Source organism: Protopterus annectens, chromosome 16.part0, assembly GCF_019279795.1.
Source record: "Protopterus annectens isolate FY-2018-M chromosome 16.part0, PAN1.0, whole genome shotgun sequence".
NCBI classification, from domain to species: domain Eukaryota; kingdom Metazoa; phylum Chordata; order Ceratodontiformes; family Protopteridae; genus Protopterus; species Protopterus annectens.
Genome location: NC_056750.1, coordinates 683,464,407 through 683,483,023, shown reverse-complemented (window position 1 = coordinate 683,483,023; position 18,617 = coordinate 683,464,407). Strand labels below are relative to the sequence as shown.

General features: G+C 37.1%; 1 protein-coding gene across 1 annotated transcript in view; it reads right to left on the bottom strand.

Moving 5' to 3' along the window:
• LOC122790648 (collagen alpha-1(I) chain-like) overlaps positions 1-18,617 on the bottom strand; it is an 882,142-nt gene that overhangs the window by 103,861 nt on the left and 759,664 nt on the right. Inside the window, exon 24 of the mRNA XM_044058172.1 lies at positions 644-697. Within this exon, the coding sequence (XP_043914107.1) occupies positions 644-697 (54 nt within the window). The remainder of the gene's footprint in view (positions 1-643; positions 698-18,617) is intronic.

Sequence of the window (18,617 nt, the reverse complement as noted above, 5' to 3'; positions counted from 1 at the left end):
AGGCACCTCACTAAGCACCTAAATCTGCTTGAAAGATCTCAGTCTTTTCTCACCAAAAGGCCTCATTACCCTTAGCTACTCTGACAAAGTCTCATTTCTCTACTTAAGTGTCATACAGACTCCTGAATGGTGATCTCTGCTTAATAACCTTCCAAAGTTGTCACCTAAATAGAACCAGTGGAAAAGCAAACACACATTCTAGAGAATTAAACCTATACCACCCCATTAACATCACCAGATGACATGACAAATACCTAACCTAACCCAATATATTCCCCTTTATTGGAATAATCTGCCCTTACCTATCAGAGTACATTCATTAGCTAAATCCAGTATGGATGACTGGATGGATGATGGTAAATTTTCCCCAAGGATACGTAAAGAAACTATACTTAAAGGGGGACATTATTAATTTCCCGCAAGTACTGGGTGTAGTAGTTGAACTTTTTAATTGACTTTTGGATGGTCTCTTTGGCCATAACATTAGTAAGAACCTATGAAACGATGAACAATCTAGGAGATTCAGTATAGCTTTCATCTTCAACAACTGTGCTTGCATATTTTTAAAAAAATCACAATTAAAAATATATCTTAGAAATATAGTCTGTGAGATATTTTATTATCTTGGCAATATGCAACTTACCTTCTGTCCTTTGGGTCCTGCATCTCCTTTTTGACCTCTTAGCCCAGGGATGCCCTGCAAAATAAAATATACTGATACACTACACATCACAAATAGTACAGTTTATTAATTTTTCCTGTACCTGTGTTCCCTCTGTGCCTGAAATCAGGCCTTCTCGTATTGGTTTTCTGCCCATTCATTCCTCTGTCACTGGGAATTCTCCAGTACATAAGTGAAAGTGGACTGGAAAAGCCATCATATAGGCATCACTGGAGCTGGTTTGTGCTACATGAGGTCCTAATTCCTCCTCTGATGGCTGCCATGATAATCCATATCACTACAGGGTCTCTTACACCCTTCACCATGCATACTTCCAATCTCATGTTAATGAAGCCTGCTACCACCAGCTTGAGTGCATCAAGCCTGCATTCCATGTTTTTGCCATTTGTAATGATGAACAGCCAAACAGAATCACTCTTCCCTCCCTATCACAGAATGGGCATGTCAGCAGTGGTTGCTCACTCCAATTCTTCCATGCTCAATTCATCCAGCACCCAAGCTATTATTCACAGCTGGGTCACCTATGTCCTACTCATCCTTCTATGCCACAATATGGTAACTAGAATACCTACATTTTATTTGAAATTTTACTACAAAAATGATGTAGTCATGTTACTGGACTTGGATTTAAAAATTAATGTTTCCAATCGCAGAGGAAAGATATAAAACAAAATGTGTTTTACGCTTGATAAAAAGAGAAATATAAACAATATATCCATGAAATGTTGATTTGAAAAAAAAATATGTTGTAGTATATTACATAGATAAGTTTGCCTTTTAAAGTTAGGTACTGAGAAATTTTCAGTACACACTGCTAGGTCTATAATAACTAAATGCCCAAATAACCTACTTTTCTTACTTTTTGTAAAATTAAGCAAAACACTTCCCAACTCTGAAATCTCTCATGATAACATATTTTATTAGCATACAATGTAATAATGGCATGACTGTCACAAACTATTTTCAAACCTAAAACACAATTTGATGGAGAAAAGAAAAGTGTGCAGTTCTAAATGGCATGCCAGTCTCCTTCCCCTACCTGTTGCATAAAAAACATCATGTATAACAAGTGCATGGCATGCTACTCTGTGGCATAAGCACTAACATTTGGAAATGCACTTGATATTAGCACTTTTCAACTTAAGTTTCTTGTAAAATCAAGCTGCTCAAGGAGGTACACATGTTGCTTGTTCACATGGCAGTTTTTTCTATTCCAATGGGTCTCCCTTTTTAAGGAATTTATTAGAAGGTAGCCACAATATCCGCCGTGGTGCAGCGGTAGCATTGTTGCCTCACAGCAAGAGGTTCTCCCTTTCGATTCTCGGCTGGAGTGTGGGGAATGCCTTCTGTGTGGAGTCTGCATATCCTCCCCGTGGTTGGGTGGGCATTCGAAAGACATGCGTAAATGGGTGTGCCTTCGTTGAAGGTTGAACGTCGAGCTGGCACCTCGGCATTCGTGAAAATATACTGCCAATCATTAGCAGACTGGAGTTCCGCTTTGGCGACCCCTAATCGGGAAAAGTCGAAAGACAAACATTAGAAGGTAGCCACAAACACTGAAACTGTGAGCAGTTAGAATGTAAGTTACAGCCCACAACAGCAGAAGATAAAAACATGATCTGCTTTAGGCACCGAGCCTCACTAGCAATTGCTATTATGGTCATATTTAGCTGACATCACACTGTAGCATTTGCTTACGTTTTTTGTCAGTAAGCAACTACAGCTAATCATTAGAACAAAGTGACTGGCAATTTCTTGGACGGGATTTTTTGAAGAATGATCTAAAATCATTCCTTCAGTCCCTAAACCAGTTAGATACTAGTTAAACTGTAAAGGGAAGCAGAACATCAAACAGTACAATGTTAAGTTTATGACAGGAAAGGTACTTTGTTCATAAAATAAGAAAGCTGTGAATTCAAGTAGTAGGCAAACATTTTGTGTGTATGTTGACTGATACAGTGGATCGGGGATTTCATAACTACATGCAACATATCACATAGTACTTAAAACTGCATGAGACTCTCTGATGGTAGTCAACCTACACAAAGTTTCTCCCTCTTGGAGATGTATTTTTTGCTTGATAGATTCAGTTGATCATAGATTTTCTAGTTACTGTAGAGTACTGGTACTCGCATAAATGTACAAAAAGGCAGTTAGTGTATAAGCACACACAAGCACGCACATCAAATGGAAACATTTCTAAAAATACTGCATCAAAGCTCTGATTTTCCCAGAGGGAAAAAATAGACTTTCCTTAAATATAGTGAGTTGCAGGTTTAGCAAATGCATACTGTATACTATACAGCAGTAACATCTAGCTGAGGGACTAAGAAGCAACAAACTGTCAACTTTTGCAATGATATGTATTGAATGATTTATATATTTGACTAAAAAAAAATCAATTTCTAATCTACTACATAGTACCATATTCCTTTCCTTAACCCTAAACATCCAACGATACTCAACCCATTATACTCTTTCTAGCCTAACTTCCACTATTTAGCCTCCCACTTCTCATTGCATTTAAGTTCATAAAGTCCTTAACTGAATTACAATATCAAGTTTGTACTCCTACTAAGATTTGTTAATCATGCTGCCTTGTGTCTAAATGTTGTTCATACATATATTTAATGTAATGAGACTACAGCGTTCTCTACCTATTGAGTACCTAATTTTCAGCTATTATCATTTTTGCAAATTTTTTAGACATTTTCTTGCCTTCTGTATTTTGGGCTCTGCAGAAGTGGGGCTATCACAGATAGACATACAAACGCATAAAACACACATAGTCTCTATAACTATGTACCATATACTGCACTATTCTGGAAACTGCCTGAACACACCTGTAATCTGTAAAGCACCAACGCTGTCTTTATTTTCCCAGTAAGAAAGAGCTGTAAGTGAGCAATGCTGTACTGCTATATAATCTATATATGCATATATATATATATATATATATATATATATATATATATATATATATATGTGTGTGTGTGTGTGTGTGTGTGTGTGTGTGTCTGCAGTTCAAGAAATCAAACAGTGATAATGTTGATCTTTTTTTCAGTTCAGAATTGTCAGTGGTGAGGAATGTCAACTTCACATTATCACATACGGATTTTAATGGCTAAAAGGTTTGTGTAGAGGGCTTGTCTAGATTTTGCATTATTTTAGGAGAGGCTTTTGTGTGTGTTTGTGTTGTGTATGGCTTACTCTAATTGCTAGTGTTTGAGATGTAAATGTATTGCTAGTTCAATATCTGACTGTGCACTTGCAGTGCTTTTGCACCTGCTAAAATATTTTCCATTCTTCTTGTTTTTGCAGCCATGGAGCTGGTCTTGACCCCTCATGCATGGTGCAAGTGGGCTTGATATTATGTATGGATGCTTTTATTTGTTATATGGTGATGTGTGTTTCAATATTTTGTTATGTCAGCGTTTTGTGATTTTTTTTTAATTTTTTTAACAATGTTATGTTCAGTTTTATTTGTTGTCAATATATACCTATGTAATCACACGCGTGTAACTATAAATACATATATGTGTGTGTGTGTGTGTGTGTGTGTGTGTGTGTGTGTGTGTGTGTGGTGGCAAAGTGGCACAGTTATTACAACACTACTGCACTTTTTGACAGGATTGTCTTCTGCATGGTGTCTTCGGATCTACTCTGTGTCAATCTGTACTTCATCTTGTGTACTTTACGTAAATTGGTGGTCCTCCACATTGCCTGTAGATCTGCCTGCCAGATATAAATGGTATATACATCCCAGAGTAGTGGACTCCCATTTAATATAAGGTTCTCTGCCTTGTGCATGTTAAATGCCAGTACAGAATGTGTCTCCCATGGAAGCCTGAACACTGGATCAAGCAGGAAATTGTAGAATGAATGAATGGAAAACATTTTGGAAATACAGCCTTTTAAGAGGGAACAAGTCCAGAAATTATCAGTAATACAGGGGGCTTTAATGGGCATGCACTATAAATACATTCAAAGATACTCCCTTTATCAGGTCCTTGCATTCTAAATCTCTATGCAAACAACAATGCACTTTGAAAAAAAGTTTTAATTTGGCACTAATAGGTGCAATGTATCCCTCTTGTAGAACACTTGGAGATGAGTAGTTTAACCTTCCAAGCACTCAGTGTCATAATTTATTTGCAGTCACAATCAAGACCATAACAGTAAGTTTTTCAAGTCCTGGGAGTGAGCTTGCCAGAGCAAGTCATCACTATATAGAAACTTAAGGAGGTCCCACTGTTACCAAATGCCTGAGACCATGTTCCAAAATATTTGTGAAGTCTGTGGGAGTAGAAGATAGACTAAACGGTAACATGCTGTACTGCAAATGCTGGGGTCCAATACAAATTGAAGGAGCATTCTGTCTATTTTCCATATTGTCATGTACACACAGACATTTATCATGTCTATCTGTAGGATCCAGGAACCTTCTTTCAAAGACTGGCTTAAAGATGACCATCTGTAGACCTTACCCTCTTATTATATCTATCTACTTGGATCTTAATACTGGCTGAAATTTTCTATCTTTCTGATACTAATCACCGGCTCATTCAGTAACATTAACCACTTCCCACTAGCGCACTTCTTTTCTCTGAAGCTTAGCGCTTTGCCATATCTATGCTCTGTGAACTACTCTATGCTCTGTGAACTAGCATAAACATTCCTCTAATATCACCTAAACTCTTCTGTCTTTCTGACACTATCACTTATTTACATTCCTTTCAGAAATTTCTGTCTTGCAAGTACTTTTATCACATGCACAAATGCCTTAGATAAACAGCTGTGGAAGTGGGAACATCAGGTCACATCTGTTGCATAATGGTTCTGAAATTCTGACATCTTAGGAAAGGAACTGAACTCTTGCGCTGTAAACCTGATAAGATGAAACTACTGTAAACAGTGTGAAAAGATATTTTCTATGAGAAGACAAAACAGTGGGCTCCATCTTGAATTAAAATGGAGTCAAGGTCGATGTGAATTAGAGTATTATTTCTTCAGGTAACATAAGCATATTCTCACACTTACTTGGCTCAGCTATACAGAAATAGAATAAGCTTTTTAGTATTGTCAAGTTTATGATAAGAAAGTACAAGGATCTTGCAGAAACATGTATTGTTCCTTCTGGTCAATCAACTGGAAATGAATAATAATTTTTCATTTATACTGTGTGATTTTACTTTAAAAAAAGATCTCCCTTAATTGGGTGAGGTACAGGTTTATTTCACCTGGTATTGCATCACTGTGTTCTTAAATTATCTGATTTACTGATTGGCTGAAATCAGAGTTTTGTATCATTTCCTTACAGCAGTAAGATGAATATCATGTTTCATCTATTATATAAGCTGTATGACAACTTTTCTAAAATGTACTCACAAGATAATTATACCCTATGTCCAATATCTTAGAAAATAATTTGTATTGTAAAACCTTCATGTTATAGAGATACAGTTTAATAGCAATTCTGGCACCCTATGTCACCCCTAATACGATTTCCCCCTCAACTTGAGTTGAGAAGTGCAAAAAAATATTCTCTCATTCGTGAAGACCAAAAAAAGAAGCAAAAAATGATTCCATTATACTTGAGGGTGGAAAAAAACAGCAAGCTGCTTACCACAGCTACAGTTTAAGCCACATATGAAGTGCTAAAACACTTTATCCCTGCTGACCACAAAAGCAGTATCGGTATTCATTTCTGAATGTAGGTACTGCACTGACTGGCATTTGCTTCTCAAATACCTGGCACCTGTGATGGCAGTCCCCTTTACCCCACCCCAGCTACACCTATGTACCACATAGCTTGTCTAGTCTGTACTCACATAACTACTCGATGCCTAACAATTTAGAAAAGAAATTGAAAGCTTGCACTGTAGACCTGCAAGTTCATGTAACGTGGAGCATTTCTCCTGGGGACTTAACTGAAAAGGGGTTTGATTTTTTTCTCAGTCAGACTATCCTGGTTAAAAACAAAAATAAATAAAATCTCATGAACCTGCTGAAATGGCCAAAATTTAGAATCAAACATCCTCCCAGTTTCATGAAGACAAGAAACAGCTTCAAGAAGAATCTCTTTCTTCTGTGACATCCCTTCCAATGCCATCTTCTTCAAAGGAACTTGAGATACCTATCTAGGGTGAGAATGCATGATCTTTTTAATTGGGGGGGGGGGTACACAGCAGAGTTATTCCAACTCTGTGATGTGACAAAATCCTTCAGGAAAGATAACCAGCTGTTTATTTCCTACAAAGTCAAGAAAACGGGCAACCAATATCAAAGCAGACAGTTTCCTGATGACTGTATACAGTGTGAAGGGATATAACCTTCTATGAGAATAGTGTCCAATATCCATGTGTTCACAACTGGTGGTTTCTTGTAATAGAATGTACCTTTCTCTCACTCAGAGTCAACTTGGAAGCAAATCCAGGTCTACTTTATGACCATGGCAATAGCCAGCATCTATTTGGGAGCATACAGAGAGGAGCAAGGTTGAAGGAATGGTCTGATGCTTAACCAGCTTCACTTATCAGTAGGCAGGATTCATCTTACTGTCCCCCAAAGAAGACTTTACTAATAACTAGGGCATTTAAGATTTTCTCCTCATCCTGATATGAAGTGAGGACAGGTTCAGATAAACCACCCTAAAGAGAAAAATGCTTGTTAATCTAGCACCAGCAAGGACATCATTTGCTTCACAGATGAACCTATTCAGATTTGAAAGGCAGGTTTAAGAGCTCTTAGACAGTGGAATTTTAAGGAGGCTTGGACACAGCAGTCATTTTCTACAAAGCCTGACCCACAGGACAGAGCAGTAATTTTCTACAAAGCCTGACCCACAAAGTAGATCTAGAAATGTGCCTTATAAGATAAATAAGGTAAAGACCAAAAGGTCAGTCTAACAAATAAACAAATTAAAATGCTTGTTATACTGGCCCTTGGCAGAGTCTAGCCAAGTGCTGTGTACTCTCCATCTCTTATGCGAGGATTGCATTTGTGTCCTCTCTATCTCTTATGCGAGGATTGCATTTGTGTCCCCTCTATCTCTTATGCGAGGGTCGCATTGTTCATACTTCATAGGTAAGTACTAGAATTAGCTGTCCTTGTGGACCATTTTAAGCCTAGCTATTTTCCCTCAAAGGTGAGAATCAAACCCTGCATCCTGTGTCTGTGAGGTAAATGCCTTGACTATTATGCTAATCCCTTCCCCATGAAAACATTTGCATTAGAGTGCTTCTTAAGTATCATCCATCTCAACAGGATGATGGTACTAACTCTCATCCTTCTTAGAAGCAGATGAAGAATGTCTAGACTGTCTCTATGCCTGCAAAATGTCACCTCTAAGGGCAAGTTTCATAGAGGAAAATGACACAGGATTCTTTTGCAGCCTGTTTCAAGTATTAATGGATTTCTTGTGTAAAAACTTGGAATAAAAAAGCTAGTCCAAATTGGACTTCATCATCCTCAGTGCCTCACTAAAGACAAAGAAGGAGAATGTGGAACTGCAGAGGAGGAGGAGACAGTACAGTTGTGCAACTAAACTTACCATAACAGTAGATTTTCTAACAGATTACTGTTGCAGTTCTCTAAGCTATATGGCTTATATTCTTGTCTAGGATATGACCACCAGTCAGCTGTCAAAGCTTTAGGTTACTTTCCACATCAATCTGCCAGTGTCTCAAGGAGACAATATAAAAAGGAAGTTTGAGCACAAAAAGCTTCATTGCTCTCTTGCCCCAAGAAAGGAAGTTACAGCCCTGAAAGGAAAAAAAATGCCAGGAAAGGAACAATCAAACAATAAGCACACCCAAGCAGTACATCTGAGACGCCTCGGGATGGAGGGGGAGCGTCAACAGTGAACTATTACAACATCTACTTTTATGTTAATTTTACTCACAGAGCTGTGTGATATACTGTGGACTTTCCAAAATTGCTGCACACTGATCAACACCTTAACTTCAGCACTCCTCATGTGAAAAAAGAAACTGAAAGACAAGAGCCAGTCACTTTTACTAAAATCAGTTACTGGCCCATAAGTACACTGCCTGGATGGCAGCAAAGAAGAAACTAAGAGATCCTGAAAGAAAACCAACTAAAAAAGGTGAAGAGAAAATACTGACTAAGAAGAATGCTTGATCTGCTCAGCAAAAAGCAGTTCAAGTTCTAGCTTTGGTGCAAGACATGGCTTCCAGTAATCTAGAGGAAAAAATAAATCAAATGTGCTTAGAGCTGATTAAAATAAATGAAACACTGAAGGAGTTTATTGACTCAAATAACAAAAGGCTGGAAAATGGAAGAAGTTTTAAATAGGTATTCCAATGAGCTGATAAAACTAGAAAAAAATCAGACATTAAAATGAAGAAAAAGGCTGCCTGTGTATGAGACTGCTCAAGAAAAGATGTTTCAAAAAGTGGAAGAATTAGAGGACAGAGCACATAGGGAAAATAGATTTTCTGGTGTACCAGAGAAACTAGAAGGAACTATTCATTTTATGAAGGCATGAATAAGAGACTGGGCAAGCATGCCACAGCAGGAACTGTTATTTGAAAGGATATACCATGTGTTTGCTCCAAACCTGACCATGAGAAAGCAGCCAGGACCTATATTAGTAAAGATGCAAACCTACCAGCAGAGAGATTTGATCCTTACAATACTGCAGCAAAAGGGCAAAGTATTAAAAGTTGGAGGCAGTACAGTGTTTGTAGAAAATGATTTACTGTGCACAAGACAGAAGAGAAACAAATGTATTCCAGCAATCAGGGAATGTCGATACGCAGGTATGAGATTCAAGTTGCTGTATCCAGGTGTCTTCAGAATATTTTTTCCTGGAGGATCAGTCATTTTTTGATACAGAATAGGATAAGAAAGAAATATAAATCTTACTATTCTTCTGATAATAAAACACAGACAGACTTTGCCAGTGAAACCTTTTATATCGTTTCAAAGCAGAGGAAAAGCACAGGAGTTGACTAGAAGAATTGGGAGTACTTTGGAATTGAACCAGAGTCTGGAACTGGGAGATGGAAATAAACAGGAAGAAGACCAGCAGCATTTAGATTAGTGAATAAATGAGAGACTGCAAAGCATCAATTACATTTGTGAAATATGACTGTATAAAAAAAGTGGAAAGAGTGGACTTTGGTTGACTTAGTTAAACTTGTGGGAACTGAAAGGCATTTCCCTCACTTCGTGTCATTAAAGTTTGAAAGGACACTGGGGAGGGGAAACGGAAAGAAAAAGGTAACCAAGTAAAACAATTCCTGTTCTTAACAGTATTTCTATGAAACTTTTCATGATATAAACTGCATGTTTTAAAGAAAAGCATTTTTAGTTCTTGTATATGATGAAGATGCTTAAGTAAACAGATGCTTTTTTTTTCTTTCTTTTTTTAGTGTTAAAACATATGTATTACAATGCAAAAAGAGAAAAAAGGCTAGACAAAAGCATGTTCAACTTAATAGGCTGCAATCTTGAGTTGTTGCTGTGGGGGTGGGGTGCAAAATTACACAGATATATTACAAATCCAGAGAGAGCTGATATGTTTAATTTGTAAAGGTGAATGTCAGTTTTAAGACTGTTGGCTTAATCAAACAGCAACTTTTAAGTGGACATAAGTGCACAAGATAGCACTGAATATAATAAAATGTTTTCTTTCAGCAATAAATGTTTCAGCTTATCTTAAGAAGCTTGCAGCTGAAGACTATTTTCTTCTCTTACATTTCAATCCAGACAAGTTGATTACAGGACAATAAAAAAGCCAGGGCACTGTTTCTTCAGGACTAAAGGTTTATGTTTTCAGAAAGCATGCAAGTTGTGCTTCAGATCTGGGAGGGCAATAAAGATTAAAAAAAAAAAAAAAAAAACAGGTGCCAATTAATGTAAGTGGAAATGCAAGCAATAACAAGCTTCACAAAGGCTGGAAATAGAAATGTAAAAAGCTGTCATATATAACGGAGGAATAATGGCTTTTTAACATATTAATGACACTTAGTAAACCATCACAGGTATAGACAAAAAGGAAGTAATATTAAATTACATTAAGAAATGCAGAGTGCAAATAGCAATTCTGCAGGAAACACATTTAGAAAGAAATGAGGATGTGAATTTGATAAAGAAAAGATTTCAGAATGGATATTTAGCAGTATCATGGACAAAGGAAAACACGATTACTTATATTAATTGCTAGAGAAGCTCCAGAAGTAATAGAAACGAGTGTGACGCCCGTGCACTGGCTCAGTAATCAAGGAGCCTCAATCCTCACCATTAGCACCAGTGAAAGGGCATGCACATTGGGAGGATAACAAGTACACACAGAGTAACGTACAATTTCCCTTCTGAGCACGCAGAGATCACAGTCAGTCTGAGGCTGGTTTCTCCCTTTCTCTCCAGATGCCCAATAAGACTGCCCACTGGCACAGCTATAGAGTCCAGATCTCAGCCTAATGGTCAAGCTAAGACCTCCAGCACTGTGGTTACATTTTTGAAGCTCACAACATACACAGTTTTCTTACATTTGTTAAACAAGCCTGTGGACCATATTAATATTTACAAGAACATAGAATTATTTACAAAATTCTATCTAGCTAGGCTGGCAGCTTTCACAGAGAGGAAAATAATAATAATTGCAGATGTGTGGTAGTAAAGGGCTACTGGCAACGGATGAGGCTTACGCTGGCATGCATTTATATTCCAACTAAAACTGCTATTATGGAAGCTAAATAATCTGAGGAGAAATAATCAGCTTTCAGCAGGGAATGTTACTTATAGGTGGGGATTAGAATTGATTTGCAACAATTAGGATTATATCTGGGGGGCCTAGAAGGGGAAAATATAACAAGAGATAGTAGATTTCTGAAGAAATTTAAGAAAAAGAAGAGTGCTGAAAAGAAAATAAGGCAGTATTTGGATAATATTCCTCAGTTCAGAAAGATTGCTGTTAAGCAACTGTTTTTTGATAACTCCAGTACACAAAAACTTTTGATGGAATGACTTAGGCAAAATAAAGTAGAAAGGGTTGTTGTCAAAAGTAGGGAGCCTACAACAAGAAAAACAGCCACATATCATGTTGAGGTATTGGAGATATTTTGGAAATTTTATGAAAATGTGTATAAAGCAGAGCTGTGGGGAAATAAAGAAAAGGCACAAATGGAAATATTTATGGAAGACTTAAATATGCCAAGGTTAGAGGTAGATGAGGCTCAACACTTAACATCTGGGATAGGAGGAGAGTTTATTTAATTTATTTATTATTTGTCTGACTGGACAAATTAGCCCTTTTTCAGCAGAGACCTAACGAGAAAAGCTCCAAGATAAATTTAGGACAGTTAAATTACAGTGTACAATATACAGTTAACCAGACTGTCTCAAAACAAAGTGTACATACTATAAAGTGCTGGAATATCAGAGAAGGCATAGAATTTACAAAATTAATAAAAAATGGTCATGAGATAAAAATGCTGACGCATAACCAATCTACAGAGAGTCTCTAAGAGCAGATGGTATACCTGTAGAAGTTTAGAAGCTGGAAGGGAAGAAAAATGATACAGATCTGGAAGGTTTTGTTTAATAATATTTTAAAAGGAGGGAAGCACCAATATCCTGGGAAAAGCTGTGATGGCTGTAGTACTTAAAGACACTAAAGACTCATCAGATCCAGCTTCATATAGACCCATTTTAACTTTAAACCATGATTATAAAATACTCATGTCTGTAATGGCTAAAAGAATGGCAACAGTGTTGCCAAAATCGATATCTATGGATGGTTTTGTTGAATGAAGGCAAATATCTGACAATGTTAATAGAACAATGATGATTCAGAGTGAAGCAGAGTATAAGAAAATGCCTCTACTGATGGTGGGTCTTGATGCAGAGGAAGCATCTTACGAGTAGGACAATAAGCATTTACATTTCCTGATATAACAATACGGTTAATTAGGAGGATATATGTGGTATTGGAGGCAAAAATCAAGCTGGGGGAGTTCCCCTCTATTAAGTTGTGTCTGAACAGAGGAACCAGGCAGAGGTGTCCTCTCTCACCTTTGTTATTTGCATTATATTTAGAACCACTGGCAAAGAAAATAAGGGACTCAGAAATTCAAGGACCTAATTGGTATGATATTCAAGAAAAGTTGGCTTTATTTGCAGATATTATTTTGTGCCTGATAAATACAGAAAAGGACATCTCAGGGTTGTTGAGTATTCTGAGACAGTTCCTTTTTTTTTGGGTAGGGTATAAATTTCATGAAGATAAAACAAACGCTGTAGCTGTAAATTATGTATTCACACATCAGCTGGATCAGCAATACCCATATCTATGGGGACATGATAAAATGAAGTATTTACGAGTATGACTTTAAAAGACACTGTTATGGCAGCTAAGGATACATGGGAAAAGACTAAACAAAATACAACACAAAAACTGAGAAACTGAAAAATCTTGCCTATGGATAATGATAGCAAGATACAAGCAGTAAAAATGTTTTAGTTTTATTACACAGGTTAGGCAAATTTTTATCATATTTTTAAGGAAGAAAAGCTCTGGATAGTAATTAACAAAGAGATGAAAGGAAAGGAAGGGTGCAAGTGTCAAGTGGAAGTTGATCCTTCCCATAGAAGGAGGTGTTTTTTTGTTTAGGGTTACCTGACTTGAAGAGATATTTTAGAGCTACACAGTTTAAGGCTCTTATACATAACACAAGCAGAATTCTACAGTTCATATGGGAAAGGAATGATGATGGAGGGGGGAAATTCACAAAATAAGAGTGGGATTCTGAATGCAGATCCTTAAACGTACAACAGTTAATATTCTGTATAACTGTTATACTTCATAAAGTAGCAGAAAGTAGACTAAGAACTAAGCCAACACAAGAATGGCGAAAGGAGATTCTTTCAATAGCAATGACTGCAATTAGGGGTACAAAGAATAGGCAAGATGGGAATGGAATTTCCTGGAGGAAGCTGGCAAAAGAACTAAGGTGTTGGGAAGAAATAATAAGAGAGGGGAAGGTAACAGAATGGGAAGAGGCCAAGAAGACATTTGGACCACAAACTAGAAAATGCCTTCCCTTTCAGGAATTGATAGCAGAGTATAGGCAAATATAAAGGGATAAGGGAAGCCTAAGTGAAAGACATGCACTGGTTGAGTTTTTAGATGAATCTAGAACAAATGCTGCTCTTACAAAAAGAGCACATAAAATACTGCACAGTAACTGACGGAATCAGAGGTCAGAAAAGATTAGGAATACAGATTAGATTAGCAAATCACAAAGAAACAATGACAGGACACATGTATGGCTCCCAAATATGCAAATAGTCTAGAAGATTTAGGATTTTTGTTTGGAAGTGTTGGTACCCAAGAGCATATGTTTTCAGAGTATAATGAAATGGCAGGCTTTCAAAAATTCCCTCTTCTTCTTCTTTCGGCTTTTCCCTACAGAGTACTATGTCAAGAAAACTGGGACAGCAAATGAGTATAATTAAGTAAATTATTTTTTTGAGCTGGGATACATGATCTGAAGAGCCTAGACACAGTAAAGTGCTGCTAAGTTTAATTCTGTTGGCTGCCAAAAAAGCAATTACTTGAAAAAAAAAATCAAACCAAACATAATACTTGTAGTGTATACTGTAACAGTGATAAAAGAATAGGAAGTGGAATGTTTAGGAGAGGAGCAAATTGCATAGAATAAATGGAAATTGTGGAAATAATACACGCAGAAATATGTTTTGTAGGAGAAATTAAGTTTAAAAGAAGGCAGGAACTGAATAATTTATCTAATGGTCTGATTATATCATATAGAATATATATGATGCATAATGTTTGTAAATATGAACTTAATGTGGTTTGATTAATTTTTACATAGATGCAAGTTTGCCTATGGCAGTAAAAATGTTTAAAATAAATTTAGATTACTGGAACAGTAGACTAAGATATTTGGGAAAATTACCGGACCGGAGTTCCGCTGTGGCGACCCCTAACCGGGAAAGGCCGAAAGACAACAACAATCATAGTTTAGGAATAACTAGGGAGGAAGAAGGAAGTGGCTTGTTATCATAATCCTAACAGAAAGGCACAGCATGAGACAACCATCTGGAAATTGTTTGCTTTGATACTGGTTGTCCTTTTTCTTGCTTTTGTAGGAGACAAACAGCTGGTTAGTTTTCCTGAAGGATTTTGTTCTGTTCAAATAGCATCTGAGCTGTCTGTGAACATCCAGAGTATGTAATATTTCTGACTTGTTTTTATGTAATGTAAAGAACATAGAAAGGTTCACAGTCTGACTTAAGGTTAACAGTGAAACCACTTTTAAGAATAAAAATTGATTAGTTCTCATAGAAACCCTGTTCTTATGGAAAATGAGGCAGGACAGACAAGCAGAAATGGCAAAAAGATGAACTTTAATAGAAGAGTAAGAGAGGCTAGATAATTCACACAAATCTAGAAGCAAATGCTCAGCCTTACTTATGCAAATTCCTTGAAAATTATATAAAATAGGCATGCTAAAGTAACTGACCCAAGACAGAACCAAAAGAAGAATCTTAGCCAAAAAGCTGTATGCTATTCAAATGCTCAAAAATAAACCACAGCCTGTTTCTTGTGAATACCTCAGTGATTATTTTCAGACCTATGACATCTCATCCAGTCCTTACTTTGTCTGAATGTCCTACCATCATATAGTGCTCACTGGTAATGTCTGACAAGCTGCCTTCTACAGTACATTCTATTTCAGCTGCTCCCCAGTGTCTTTACCAAGGCCTGCACATAAGTACTATGCACTCATCTTTTCATTTATTTCCTTATGCCTAGGGTATAATGCAGAAGTAGACAACTGCACTGTTTAACTGGAATTTAATTTTGATATACGCACCTCTCAGTTTTAATGAAATGAATTATTTTTTTTTTTTTTATGAAATGTATTATATTAAATGGAGTGTATAAGTCATGAACATCTATGGAACACCAGAATTTTTTCTAATACAACTGATAATGAACCATCTGCACTTTATCAAGATTGGTATTGCTATAGATGTCTTTTGGAATTTCAGGAAACATGTCATTGGTGAGCCTTATTTATTTTTACCAAAAAAAAGTCCTAATGGGATAATATCCCATTTTCAGTGGACGCCCAGAGAAAAAAATGCTTCACGTTCATATAATATAGCTACAGTTAAAGTTATTACTAAACATAGTACAGAAGAATGACATATTAACAGTTAAAATTCAACTTCAAGTTTATACAGCACTAACCTATAAATTCAAAATGCAAATATTTGGATTGATATAAGTTGAAAAATAACATTGCCAATAGCTAAAGTTTTCACAAGTTGCAGTTCATAGAGATAACAGTAATCTCAGAGAACAATCTTTAAAATAGAGATGATTAGTTAATATAGCCTTGGCAAAAGATTATTTGTCCTTTATCCAAGAAATAGATATTACTAATTCTTTCTCTATGAAGATAGTCAAAGTATGTTAGGAGGTGGAAGTAGTTTAGCCTGAGGTTGTGTAAGAACAGAGCCAAGTCTTGTTTAGGTAGTCTTTTAGTAGTAGTTTGAAGCTGAAGAGGTTAGAGGTAGAGCTAATCTGCAAAGGGACAGAATTCCATTTTTAGTGACAGAGTATTGCAGAATTTGGCCAGATGATTTGTGGGGTTTATATATGCTCAGAAATTGGGCAGCCACAGTGGTGCAGTGGTTAGCATTGCCGCCTCACAGCAAGAGGTTTTCCGGTTCGATTCTCAGCTGGGGTGGCTTCTATGCGGAGTCTGCATGTCCTCCCTGTGGTTGCGTGGGTTTCCTCCGGGTGCTCAGGTTTTCTCCCACATCCCAAAGACATGCTGTATGTGGATTGGACACACTAAATTGGCCCTAGGTGTGAGGGTGTGTGCATGTGTGTGCATGTGTGTGCCTTCTGTGGAAGGTTGGGTGCCGGGCTGGCAACTCGACACAGTAAAACTCCACTGCCAATCATGAGCGGACAGGTGATCTGCTGTGGCGACCCCTAACCGGTAAAAAGCCGAAAGAAGATATATGCTCAGAAGTTGTTTTTCATTAAATTGAAGTAATCTATTAGAGTGATAGGAATGGAGAATAGGAGTAAAAGCAGGATAGTCATCTGCTTTGTGAAAAATGTTTTGTGTGGAGATAAGCTGTATGTATTCTAACTGGTGAGGCAGTTCAATCCAAGTCAAAGCCTTAAGGGTAATACAGTGGTGGCTATGGTATTGTTTGCTGGTGGCAAATTTTGCAACCTTATAGCATGACAATAGCTTATTTTTAACTGTAACTTGAAGTTTGCTTAGGATGGGTGCACTGTATAAGAGAGATGTGAGAAGGTAGGTAGTGGCAAGAATGGTTTTGGTTGTAATGTTAAGGGTTTTTATGCCTGAAGAGCATTTTTAATTTTTGGTGGGACTTTTTTGTTATTTTGAACATGCAGGTCAAATTTAAGGTGATCTATAATCACTCAAAGAAGTTTTGAATGACAGACTACTTCAGTTTCACGTTTGTTTAGTGAAAAGATTTTGAAATTTGCATTATTAGGCAAGTGTGATTTAGGGAAAAATAACAATAACTATTTTTTACGGCTAAGTAGCTCTGCACTATGGAGCGATAAGGAGGAGTTGAGACAGGTTATTAGATGCAAAGATTAGTGTGGAATCATCAGCATACTGTATAAGAGAGAATGAATCTAACGAAACATAGAGGTAATTGATAAAGATATTAAAGAGGAGTGAAACAAGAACAGAGCCTTGAGGTACATCAGTGGAGACCTGTAGATAGGGAGAGGCAGTATCCTGCCATTTTACAGACTGCAGCCTGTCAGTTCTAAAGCTACTGAACCACAGTAATGAAGGGGACAGCACAAATTGAGGCAGTTTATACATGGGTTTAGGGTGAGAAACTGTATCAAGGGAATTTGACAGGTCAAGGAACAAGGTAGAAACAAGTTTATCTGAGTCTCTGTATTTGTTTATTTTGTCAGTGAATGATAGGAAGGCAGTAGTTGTATGTTGGGAGGAAGCCATGTTCGGTAGATGTTAAGAGCAGTTCTAGTAGTAGACAGCGGAGGGGTTGCTTATGAATACATCTTTCAAGAATTTTTGAGAGTGGTGATAATACTGCAGTAGGTCTAAAGTTCAGATGTTAGCGGAGATGCCACCTTTATGAGGAGAGATAATACAGGATTTTTCCACAGTGAGGCTACATAAGATTCAGCTATTGATCTAAGATTCAGCTAGTGATCTACTAGTAAGGATAGAGACAAGGTATGCTATGGCATTCAGCAGCTATATTTTAGGTATTTGGGTGGGAGGTTGTCAGCTGCAGTGGAGTAAGTTTTAAGTTTAGGCAGAATTTTTTTTTAATCATTGAAGTGGAAACAAGTCTTATGTGGAAGCTGCTAGCAATTGATATAGAGGGTGTATCAGGTTCATGTCAGAATGCCAGTGGTGGGGGGGGGGGTAAAGGAAGTCTAGGCTGTATGGAGAATATTGTTTTTTGCCTAACCTATTGCTTGCTGAATTACTACAACTGGATATTATTGTGGGGTGGTAGTGGCAAGGGATAGGGGGCAAAGAGTTTTAATTTAGGGATGCAGTGCTTTCTGTGAAGTAAATATTGACTAAGGTAGTAATTCCTGGTGGAGATTTATTATGAGAAGGGTTGGTTGAGATCCTTGTTTGAGCCCAGATGTCCAGAATTTTTAGGGGTCATTTTTGTGTTTGAAGTTGTAGATAGTTATAATATATATATATATATATATATATATATATATATATATATATATATATATCATCATCATCTTCTTCTTTCGGCTTAGGGGTCACCACATCCATAAACCTTATCTAAGGTCTTCTCTTTTCCTGTTACCTGGCAGCTTCATCCTTAGCATCTTTTTCCCAATATACTCAGCATCCCTCCTCAGCACATG